The 12,929-nt window shown below is 39.5% G+C and overlaps 1 protein-coding gene across 1 annotated transcript; it reads right to left on the reverse strand.

Moving 5' to 3' along the window:
* Window positions 1–2,726: 2,726 nt before the first annotated feature.
* Window positions 2,727–6,138, reverse strand: LOC101353328 (vomeronasal type-1 receptor 2-like). Its single transcript, XM_023736477.1, is given in 2 exon segments — window positions 2,727–3,424; window positions 5,955–6,138. Coding segments are annotated over 2 exon segments (882 nt in total).
* Between the last annotated feature and the right edge of the window lie 6,791 nt (window positions 6,139–12,929).

A 12,929-nucleotide genomic window follows, 5' to 3' on the forward strand; every position in this document is an offset into this window, starting at 1 on the left:
GATCATGCAGTTTGTTCCTGATATCTTGCCATAGTTCTTGCCCCCACAGAAGTCTTCGATTAATTTCTCCAACACCTCTTCTCATTGACATATCCACAGAGTGAGGCCTTTTATTACTGCCCAAGAGTCAGTAAAAATAGTTAAGGGATGGGGCTCTTGGGTGATTCTATCCAGGCTGCCCTTAATATGGCCCATTGACTATTGCACGCAGTACCTGTTTCCATCCAGGTGGAGTCAGTAGCAGGCCTGCTAGCAACAGCTCACCATTCAGGGGGCCAGCCTGCACTAGAACCACCTGTGTAGCAGATCTCCTCTGGGGGTGTGCCTGCCCCCTTCTTGACATGCCTGTTTAATTGTTGCCTCCCAGCTGCAGTCTTTTTTAGGTACCGTCTGATTTTTTTACACTTTTTAAAATTGTGATAAGTTTATATATGTAACAAACATTTGCCATTTCAACATATGTACCACTCAGTGACATTAATTATGATAATCAAGTTGTTAAACACTAGCCACTGTTTCTAAATTCTTTCATCATCCTTAGCAGAAGCTCAGTTCCCCCAAGTAATGACTCTCTCTTTTCCCTTCCCTCATACCCCTGGTAACCATGAATAACCTTTGGTCTTTACATATGTACCTATTCTAGACATTTCATATAAGTGGAATCATACAATATTTGTGACTGACTTATTTTACTCACCATATTTTTTTAAATTCAGTGCACACATCTTATGTTTTTCTTTCTTTCATGTCCTGCATTTTATTTTTCCAGTGTTTACCTGAGAATAGTTTTAATGCCGGCAGTCACTGGGTTATGAATGTCCAACTTAGGGACAACTTCTACTTAAGAAAGGACTTCCATAAAGCCTATCATATTAAAAACTTGAGTTAAATACAATGGTTCATAATAATGAACACATACAGTACTTTGTGATACTCATGACAACATTGTGCGGTTTAGAAGTGTTTCTTGAGGGTTTTATATGCACAGAAAGGTTAAATATATAGTATATACTAAGGGAAACATTTGACTAACTGACGCTAAATAAGAACTGTATGTACCTGTTTAGACTTACCTACAAATTCAACTTAAAGACAGACTTAGGAACTGATCTTGTTTGTAACTTGGGGACTGCCTGTATACTAACCTATCTGCTGGGGCATGATTATATTTGAAATAGCTACTGTCATGGATTGAATTGTGTCCCCCCAAAAATGTGTGTAGCACCTTGGCTAGGTCATGATTCTCAGTATTGTATGATTGTGTTATCTGCTGTGATTTCCTTATGTGTTGTAAACTCTACCACTATGATGAGATTATATGTGATCTCTTGTGTTATAAATTCTATCACTCTGATGAGGTTATACTGATGAGGTTGACAAGATCAGTGTCTTAATGCAATCTCTTTTGAGATATAAAAGAGAGAAGCGAGCAGAGACACATAGGAACCTCATACCACCAAGAAAGCAGTGCCGGGAGCAGAGCGCGTCCTTTGGACCTGAGGTTCCTGCGCAGAGATGCTCCCAGACCAAAGGAAGATTGATGACATGGACCCTCCTCCAGAGCCGATGAAGAAAGCATTCCCCTGGTGCTGATGCCCTGAATTTGGACTTGTAGCCTACTGGACTATGAGAGAATAAATTTCTCTTTGTTAAAACCATCCTCTTGTGGTATTCCTGCTGGAGCAGCACCAGATGACTGAGACAGCTACTGTTTCTCTTAGGATGTAAGGTACAAAATTCAGAACCTGGCCTCCAATTCATTCAATAACATTTATCTAATTTTTCCTTTAATTTATACAGGTCACTTACTTACAATATTATAATATAGGACTATACCCCCCCCCCCCGGATACCAGTTTCCCAAAGATCCATCCCAGGTGATACTCCTATTTTATGAAACTGACCTTAAATTTTCATGTCCAGTTAAATTTTTGGAAAATATTATAGTTTAGATTAAAAATACATACTCAAAGACAGTTCTAGTAATTCCACATGATTTCATCAGTCTTAGAGGAAGTGCAGCCAGAATGCTCCTTAGAAGAAAGGATGGGCAGACTTGGTCTCACTTTCATTGGATACATCATCAGGAGGGACCAATCGATGAAGAAGGATTTCATGCTTGGTAAGGTAGTGGGTCAGCGAAAAAGAGGGAGACCCTCAATGAGATGGATTGACATAGTGACTAAAACAGTGGGCTCAAACATACCAATAATTGTGAGCATGGTGTAGGACCAGGCAGCTTCTCATTCTGTTATACATAAGGTCATTATGAATTGAGGCTGACTCGACAGCAACTAACAAGAACAACGACCACATTATTTCGGGACTGTTTTATTATTGCACAGAATGTAAATGTCTCCATTGCAACCATTAATAAAATACAACTCTATAAGTACTTACATAACACTGACATCGGATTTCAGTTACTACTGCTACTATTATTTAACTATTTATCATTGAGGCATAATCTTAGTCTGCCTAGGTCACCACTCTCTCTGCAATGACTGGCCTGTAATTGTTCTTAAGATTCTGTGGGTGATGAGTTCATCAATGACCGAACATGGTGCAAAATGTAGGGATTATATTTTTCGTATGAAAGATGGAAATTGTATATTCCTTCCACAGCAGACACAGCAAAGTCTCAGTACACAGGGGTCACTGCTCATGAGAACAAAGGGGCTGACTGTCGGGAAACACGAAGTGATTAATGCAGACGTGTTCACCAGTCACCAACTAGGATTATTAAAGAGAACTAAATAAGCATAAATAATGGAGGAGAGGGCATAAAATGATACAAAGGTGCTCACCAGGACAAGGATGGTTTGATTTGCTCTGGTCTCAGCAGAGGATCTGGGGGAAATGTTGTTCCTATGAATGTGTTGGACCTGCTTCTTGTGTCTGTACAGGATGAAAACCATGGAACCACTGGCCCAGGACATGAATCCCAAACATAAAACATCATGGGAGGATATCAAGGCTGCATAGAGTGAGAATGTGATGCTGTAATTTTGTACAGTAGAGAAGTATTCCAACACATTTTTCTTTATGATAGAATTGTTGCTCCATTTGTCAGATGCATGAACAGGAAAAATGGTGTTGACCAGCATGTGTAGTATCCAGCAGAGGATATTGGAGGGACCAATGTACTTTAGGGCTTTTAGTTTAATCTCTGCCCATCTGGAGTGTATGGGGCTGATGGTGATGGTCTGGAAGACACTCAAGAGGCAGGTGGTGCAAATGGACATACCCCTGGCCACCCTTTGAAGATATAAAACAAGCTTACATCCAGAATCATTGAGGAAATGTTTTAACCCAAAAGCAAGCAATGTCTGGGGGACTCCTATAGAGAGAATGGCCAAGGAATTGGCTACAGTCAGGTGCTTGAGAATTGAGTCTGTAGACCGTGACCTGCATCCACGGAAGTGAGGCAAGATGTAATGAATTATGAGCAAGAAATTCCCCAGGATTCCAACGACTATCTGGAATAGGAGAATCATTGCTATTTTCAAATCCCTGGAGGTTATTCTGTCATTTTCCAGGGCTTGAGATTCACATTCACAGACAGAGGGTTATGCATAGAAACATGAGTGGTGGCCTAAATTTTTCATGAAAAAATAAAATAGAAAATTTTCTACTTAACATTACTTCACTCTGAGAATTAATTTCTAAAAGTATTTTCTTTTGTTGAGAGATTCCCAATATTTTCTGTTTCTTTTTGTATCACTCACAAAGTTTTGGTCAATGTTTTGGATGCTTCACCTGTAGTAAATTATTTAATATTCACAACTCTATATGACTTTGAAGCTAATATTATTCTTCTTTGTCAGACAAAGAGAATTTAGCCACAGGGAGGTTAAGGGACTCATAGAAACAGACATAGAGTCAGCATTTGAATCTGGATAACCTGGTTGCTAGAGCCCGGGTGGCCCAGTGGTTAACAGCCCTCCTGCTAACCAAAAGCAGCAGTTCAAATCCACCAGCGGCTCCTTGGAAACCATATGGGGCAGTTCTACTCTGTCTTATAGGGCAGCTATGAGTCTGAATTGACTTGACAGCAATGGGTAACCTGGTTGCAATGACACTGGTTTTACTACTGTGCTATTCTATCACAGCTATCTTGTTGTGTAGTTCAAATAATCCAAATACCTGTCATATTTTAAATATATTTTGTGAGTTTAGTTGTGATAATTTCCCATTTTGTCTAGGTATTCCATAGACCAATAGCACTTAAAAATCAATTTAGAGGTCTTAGTAAATTATAGATGTCCTGACTAATTTTCCATGACTGAACTGGATTTATTCAATAAATATTAACATGATTACAGAATCGTTCAGTTTTTTTTTTTTTTGGCCAGGAATTAAAGTACAATTACTCCCAAAACAGATATTATTGTATAAAACTATGCTGTGGTCCAAATTATAGGACATGAACATAAATAAGCAATAAAGTATTTTTTGGATAAAAACTAATCCTCATGAAAGAAGGTGTATCCCCACATATTTGTTGTTTTTGAAAATTGAACAGAAACTATAATTAATTTTTGTTTTGGAAACGATCAAGACATAAGACAAATACGCAAAATTACTGAAAAATAATTCTATTTTTACCAATTGCCACCAGATACACAGTTTCTGATGAGAATTAGATAATTCAATTAGCTCCATCATACCCATCGCTACATTGCAGAGTGTTTACAGAAAAAACTGTAGTACTCCAGAATATTTCTTTGTGATTTTCACACACCATATTGAATGGCAGACTAAATTTAACATTATAACATTGAAGCACCATAAATTTGAGGTTTTTGATACCATTTGAATCAAATACCAAGAACCATCTTTCTTGAGGATTTAATGAAACTTCCTTAGGAGCAGCCAGGGATTGGTGTCACATCTCCAAAAGCTAATTCATGCGTCAGGAATTGTCATCCTTCCTGTGACACTAGCACTGGACCAGTCTCTACCCAGAGAAATCCCTTTTCTAGACATTATCACTCACGCTGTTCCTGATCCTCCTCTTTTCCTTCATGAACCTGCTTTCCAGGCTGAAATAGAAAATACCCACCTGACTTCTACCTACTGCCAGGAGAATGGGCTCAGTGATGGTCACAACAGCCAAAACAGGTGTGAAAGAGAGACAGACAGACCCTGATATACGGATTAGATTCTGTGACCTCACCTCCCCAAGAACTGCAATTATCACCTCACCTGTAGCAGCCATGACCGTCCACTGCTGGGGAGATGAAAAGACTTCTGAAATACTTTATCCCCTTTTTAATTTCCGGAACTCAAGTGTCTGGTGACCATCACCAAAGAGATCATTGGAGCATCTTGGAAAGCTGATGAATAAGAAACATCATCTGACTGATATGCATACACACTGACGTACACACAATTTATATACATACAAATGTATGCATGTCTGTGTGCCACAGCTCTCTTGTAATATGACTGCTTTATATGTGCTTGGATTCCTGTGAAGAATAAACAAACACTGAACTTTGTGCAAAAGCATACAATTGACCTATTTCTGGTAAGATTAGGGGTTTTCTGTTACTTATTCAGGCAAAGCATAACACCGGGACAGTGGAGTCAGTGCTTATAAGAAAAAAGGCCTGTTGAAAATATGTGTTGAATAGTGCCCAGATGTTTACCAGCCATCCGGGAACCACACAAATCTGGGAGCTTTCACCCTAAGTGTTGCCCACCTGGCATTCTGGGGGCTGATGGTGATGGCCTGGAAGACTCTCCAGAGGCAGGCGCTGCCAGTGGACACTCCCCTGCCCGCTCTGACGAGATAGAAAAGAAGTTTACAACCAAAATCATTGATCAAATCTTCTACCCAAACGCTGCCATGATCCCTGTGATTCCTCCTGAGAGAATGACCAAGGTGTTGGCTACAGCCAGGTGCTTGAGAATCAAGTCTGTAGACTTTAACCTACGTTTAGTGAAGTAAAGGAAGATATATTGGAAAAGAAGAGAAAAATTCTCTAGGATACCAACTGTGTTCTGTAATAATAAAGTCATTCTTATTGTCAAATCCCTGGAGGACATTCTCTCAGTTCCCAGTGACTAATATTTGTCTGCAGCGCCAGAGGGTCCTGCATGGGAAGATGAGACATGGGCCACATGTATCATGTCAACTGAAATCCACTGCGCTCCGCCTACCCTTAATTCCGACTTAGAAATATTGACTTAGTTTTTCTTTCATTAAGAGGTTTCCAGGAGTTGGATGTATAACCTTTAAAGAGTACTTGTTATGTAAGAATCACTGCTATGAAGACTGTGCATGTGGTAACTTCTTTATTCTTCACAAATCTCCAAGGCAGGCACTACTATTATTTTCATTATAAAGAGAAGGAGAATTTAGGCACAGAGAGGTTAAGAGATTTGTCTAAATTCATGTGCTGGTTAGGGGCAGAGTGGGGACTTGAACCTGGCTAAGCTGGTTACAAAGACAGTGCATTTAACCACCATGCTCTACTAACCAAGCTAGTTAGCTGTGTTCTTCCAATAATCCAGATCTGTCCAGATCTGTCACCGTATCATTTTATTTTACATTGGTGATATTTTATTTTTAATGTTGATTATGACGAGTTTCCATTGATAAAAATTTATTCCATAGGCTAATATCAATTATGGATAATGATTTAAAGATCTTAACAAAATACAGATTTACTGATTGCAGTAGAATACTCTAGGAACCTGGCTCATGACCAGGTTGAATTTCATGAATGCATGATAGGCTCGATACTAGAATGGCAACAGAATGACACATTTGCTTCTATGCCAGGAACAAAATACACTGGCACCTACCACAGGAATTGTTGAACAACTCATATCATTCCCTAAACTATGGGGCATGAAACACTAATATGTGATAAACTAATGGACAGTGGAAACTCAGTCATTACTATTTTCACTTCATATACTCATCAATTAACTCATACATTAGTTAAGTAAAAGTATTAGCAATGAGGTGAGATTTGTGAAAGATAATAACATATAAGACACATATGGAAAGTGAAATCTATAAGGCATGACATCTAGTACATTTTATAAATGGAAATGATTTTTTAAAATTAATATTAGAATGTTTTTCAACCATAGAAAATAGCCTGATACACTTGAGCCTGGCAGCTGATGGGTGAAACCCATTATTACAAAGAGGCCTTGTCCTTAAGTAATGCTTCCCTAACTTCAGGAGGGAAAACAGGCTCAATAATCAACAGACCATGGATGTTTTCAGGAGACACAGTTAATGTCTTCATTAGTGCATCATACACCACAGTTAGAGAAAACACTTCTGTTAGAGCAACAGCCATTCAGATACACCATTTCTGCACAGGATTAGAGGATTCAATTAGATTCATCCTGATCTGAATTACAAATGTGGAAGTGATACAGGCACATCTCTAGTGATCCTGGAAATCTTATGATTTCTGTATAGTAGGCTGAAGAGCAGATTGATTTCACAACTACAGCCTTTGGAGCATCTTAAAAATCAGGTTTCATGATCACTAGAATTAAAAAAGCAAGCTGTGGTGCAGTGGTTTAGCAGTCGGATGCTAACCAAAAGGTAGTGGTTGGACCCACCAGCCACAGAGAAAGTGGTGGCATTTGACTTCTGTAAGGATTTATAGCCTTGGAAACCCTATGGGGCAGTTCTACTCTGTCCTGTAGGGTCACATGAGTTTCAGTTCAACTCGACAGCAATGGGTTTGGTTTTTGGTTTGGTTTGGAATAAAACCAAAAATCACAATTCTTGAGGATGCTACTAAATGACATTAGGAGCCATCAGGGATTGAGCTAGGGGCTGGGACCCATCTCTCTGTTCTAACTCAGCTCAAGCTCAGGACATAGTCCTCCTTCCTGTGGGCCCTGGACCAGTGTCTAACCCAGAAGTTTTCCTTATTCCAGTATGATGCCTTACCCAGACCCTGATATGCCTCTTCCCCTTACAGACTCTGCCTCTCAGACTGAAATAGGAAATACTCACCCAACAATTTCCTGTTTCCAATACAGTGGGCTCAGTGTGATGGTTGTGACATCTGGAACAAATGTCTGAGGGAGGCAGCCAGATCCTGAGGTCCAGGTTTTTATTCTGTGTTCTCTCCTCCCCGTAGAACTGAAGTTATCATTTCACTTCCAGTGGCATTGACAGCACAGGCTTGGGGAGCTGAGAACATCTCTGGAAAATGTTTCCCCAGTTGCTAATTACCTAAACCAATTACAAGTTTCCAGTTAGTATCTCCAAAGAGACCATGGGAGAGGCTCTTCCTTGTCCAGGATCCTGGAGACAGACAGGGCCTCCCTTGGAGGGAGCAGGAAATGCTGAGGCCTAACACATGGGGGACATGAGTCTCTCTGGATTCTCTGCTCCCCTGAGAAGTTCTCCTACCCTAAATCTTTTCTCATCTTCAGCCCATGAGCTGTACCATCATTTAAGCTGTGAACAGAGAAATGGAATCAGACAAAATACCTAAGAAGGATTTTTAAAGAGATACAAATAAAGAACATGATGCCAGTAATTTACATGAGAAATCACTGGACTCACTCACACAACTCAATGCCAATGAATAGGGACATTTTACAAGAAAATATGCTTTACCATTATTGACTCCTCCAGTAGTGATAGGAGGCCTAAACCAAATAATATCCTTGGAAAGAGGGGTTATGAGTACCTCAAAATAAAAGCTTCAGGATCGAATGGTTAAACAGGTAGTTTGTGTAATTATTTAATTATCAGGAAGTCCAGTGTCACTTAATTCAAATGATTAGCACAGTCCTGTACACTTTTTTTCATTGAATTGCCAGTGATGAACACTGATTGCTTTTTGTTGTTGTTAATTTTATTGTAGTGAAAATATACATAACAAAACATATACCATGTTAACAATGTCTACCTGTACAATTCAACAACATTGATTACATTCTTCAATTCAATTCTACAACATTCATAAGTTGTGCAACCGATCTCGCTATCCTTTTCCAGATCATTCCACCACTACCAGCATAATCTTAATGGCCCCTAAGCAAAAACTCCCCCTTTTCCCTCTGTCTCCCACTCCAGGTAACCAATAATAATCTTTGGTTTCTATATATTTACTTATTTCGTATCAGTGTGATCAGCAGTATTTGTCCTTTGTGACTGACTTATTTCACTCAGCATGATGTTTTCAAGGTTCATCCATGTGGCATGCATCAAGACTTCATTTCTCCTTATGGCTGAGTAGTAGTATTCCATTGTGTGTATTTACCACGTATTGTTTATCTATTCATCTGTTGATGGACACAAAGGCTTCTTAAGGCTGAGAGAGGAAGCAAAAAGGAGATGAACCCATGGTCTCTCCTGTACCTTCTGGTCTATCTGATACTACCGCCTATCCTGGCATAGCTGGATCCTCTACTCTTCTCTGGGCCTCTCTATTTCCACCTTCATCCTGTCAACCCACCTTAAATATACTTCGGAAAAATTAGTTATTCCAGGTATGTCATTCCACATATAACTCAAATATCAGCTGTGTCTATCTTTACCTCCTTAAAATCCTGGGTTCTGACCCCCCCTTAATTTCCAAGGCCTGGGAAGTTTTAAGTCTTCCAGGATTTAATTCTAATTCCCTGGGATTTATACTCTCAACACCCCATTTTACACAATTTAGACTGCCCTGAAAAATCTGTCTGTGCCTCATGTCAACTCAGTCATAGAACTCAGTCACCCTTTAGTTATCTCCCAAAATATCCAGTTTAAAAAATAAAAGAAGACTCAGTTAACCACGTGGACTTTATTAAAGATACCATAAGATGACACGGGAGAGATGGCAGGACATCCATGGATCATCACAAACTCTAGAGTAATGATTCTTCTCCCAAATCTCCTTCTAGGCTGCTCTGTCCATGAGGACTGTCAGCTCTCCTCTGCCACACACCCATGCAGGCAGTGCCCCACCCCACCAGTCACTCTCTGTTCTCTTCCAGGTCCCCTCCCTTCCCCAACATTTTACATTCTCTCCCATTTTTATACTGATCAATTTGCTCTCCAATTTATGCCCTACCTACACATCTAACCGATTGCTGTTAAGTCAATTCCAAATCCTAGTGACCCTGTAGGACAGAGTAGAACTGCCCCATCAGGTTTCCCAGACGGTAAATCTTTAAGGAAGCCGACTGCCACATCTTTCTCCTCCAGAGTGGCTGGTGGGTTCAAACTGGCAACCTTTCAGTTAGCAGCTGCGCCCTTGACCACTGTGCCACCAGGGCTCCTTTACACATCTAAACCCAATCTGATTTGGAGACTAGGTGAGCCTTTCCTTTAGCTCATATATATATATATGGAGCCTTGGTGATGCAGTGCTTAAGTGTTCGGCTGCTAACCAAAAGGTCAGCAGTTCAAATCCACCAGCTGCTCCTTGGAAACCCTATGGTGCAGTTCTACTCTGTCTTATAGGGTCACTATGAGTCGGAATTGACTGGACAGCAAAGGGTTTGGTGTTTTGTTTTAATCTTTATGGAAGGAGCCCTGATGACGAAGTGATTAAAGCACTCAGTTGCTAACCAAAAGGTTGGCAATTCCAACTCACCACTGCTCTTCAGGAGGAAGATGGGGCAGTCTGCTCCCACAAAGATTTACATCCTGTAAATCCTATAGGGCAGTTCTACTCTGTCCTATAGGGTCACTATGACTCAGAATTGACTGGACTGCTGTGGGTTTGGTTTGTTTTAGGAATCTTTACAGAAGTAGACTGCTATATCTTTTTCCCACAGAGCAACTGGTGGGTTCAAATCACTGACTTTTTTAGTTCCTTTCAATTAGCAGCGAGGTCTTAATCGCTGTACCACCAGTCTTCTTAAAGGAGTAAGGTATGTGGTATTTTAGGTCACAAAACTTTGCTTAAAAATAGCAATAACTTTTTTTTACCAATAACTTTAAAAAATAGGTATAAATTGCATTTGTGTTTTATGAATAATGAACTCAAACACCATTGAGCTAAATTTGGGTAACATCGTGTTTTGCTTAAATCTTTCATTTTTAAATATAATTACAAATTTACTTCACATTTATTCTGAGAGTAACTAGAAAGCATATTTTTTTACATTAAAAATTGTTATCTCTTTTACCTATTTTATTTATTTTTTGAAATATTCTGTCAGGTCTGAATAACAAAGCCTGAGAAAATGCATTTGTATTCCTTTTCACCTACCAAACCAAACCTGCTGCCGTCGAGTTGATTCCAATTCATAGCCACCCTGCAGGACAGAGTAGAACTCCGCTATAGGGTTTCCAAGGACTGCCTGGTGGATTCGAACTGCTGACCTTTTGGTTAGCAGCCATAGCTCTTCATGACTACACCACCTAAAGAATAATTAATTTTACAATATTACTAAAAGACTTGGATAGGGAGGCCTATTCTTCTTTATACAAATCTTAAAGAAAATAAAAGTAGATTATCAAGTTTCCAGTGGCCTCATTTCTACCCTCAATAGTTTGTAAGGCATGAACTGTGAATTAACATCTAGTATGATGTATGTGGAGCCCTGGTGGCACAGTGGTTAAGGGCTTGGCTGCTAACCAAAAGGTCAGCAGTTCAAATCCACCAGTTGCTCCTTGGAAACCCTATAGAGGGCAGTTATACTCTGTCCTGTAGGGTCTCTATGAGTCAGAATCAACTCGATGGCAACAGGTATGATGTATGTGTTAAATTCAAGTCCATACATGTGGTGAATTTCTCTCAGTAAGACCTCTTTGATGAGGTAAAGGTATTTTGAATAAAAATCCTATTTACATACATAGGTAGTCCCTTACTTACAACATACTCGAGTTATGATGAGCTGCACTTACAACCGTCCTTTTTTTCTGTACATCTTATCTTTAGTAATATGCACAATATACAATGTTGCAGCACATAATTTGCTGATGTTATATTCTCAGATGATCACTAGCAGATGTTCAGTTTTACGATTTACTGTTCAAAACACAGCCACAGTCTGTGCCAACGCTGTCCAACTTTTATTCCTCACTGTGGTAAATTTTTATGATTTATGTATTTTTATGTATGTATGTATGTATTAAAATGTATCTGTAAGTTTATATGTAATGTTTCCAACCCCAAAAGACAAATAAAGATCGGATTTATAAAGATACTGATAATAAAAGGCAATAATAATGAAAACTGAGGGGAAAAAAAGAGGTATTCGACTTCCATCAGAACCATCTTATGGTGGAGTCGTCAGAATGGAACCCCGTCATAAATCAGGGACTACCTGTATTACATTTATAAGGTCTCACAGCAGTATACATTTTGTGATGGTTCATAAGCTTGAAGCATTGGTTGTAGTCTTTGTGATGTTTATCACATTTGAACTACTTGATATATAGTAAGACTTGAACATCATTAAAGGCTTTGCCACAGTCATAAAATCTGTAAGACTTCATCCAGAAGTTAATGTTCTGATGATCCCCAAGGACTGAATTTTGTATGATAACCTTGCCACACACATTCTATTTTTAATGTTTCTCTCAGGTATTTATCAGGGCTTCGAACCGGTTCGAAATAGTTCAGTCATGGTCATTGAAGAGAAATCAGAACAACACTGAATTTTAGAAATTGAATGAAGCAGAATGATTACTGGAACAGGAAAAATGACAGGTCAAAGCCCTGGAATGGGAGACTTGGGAGAGACACAGTGAGCCCTTTCAGGAGCCTGATGTGTGAGACTGGGTTATTGCTAGGTATAAAAATGGCATGGGGGTGGTGCCTGACATCCTCTAACTTCACCTAGGGGAAGGAGAATCAAGATAAGAGTTCAAGGCTGATTCCTATGAGGCAGAGGTCAGGCATGCCTCTTCTCCCCGTCATCATTACCAATTCTGACATGAACCATCCCTCCTAGGCACTTTCTACTCTGCTGGGTTCTATAATTCATTGCAA

This window comes from Trichechus manatus, unplaced genomic scaffold, assembly GCF_000243295.1.
Source record: "Trichechus manatus latirostris isolate Lorelei unplaced genomic scaffold, TriManLat1.0 scaffold00087, whole genome shotgun sequence".
Classification (NCBI taxonomy): domain Eukaryota; kingdom Metazoa; phylum Chordata; class Mammalia; order Sirenia; family Trichechidae; genus Trichechus; species Trichechus manatus.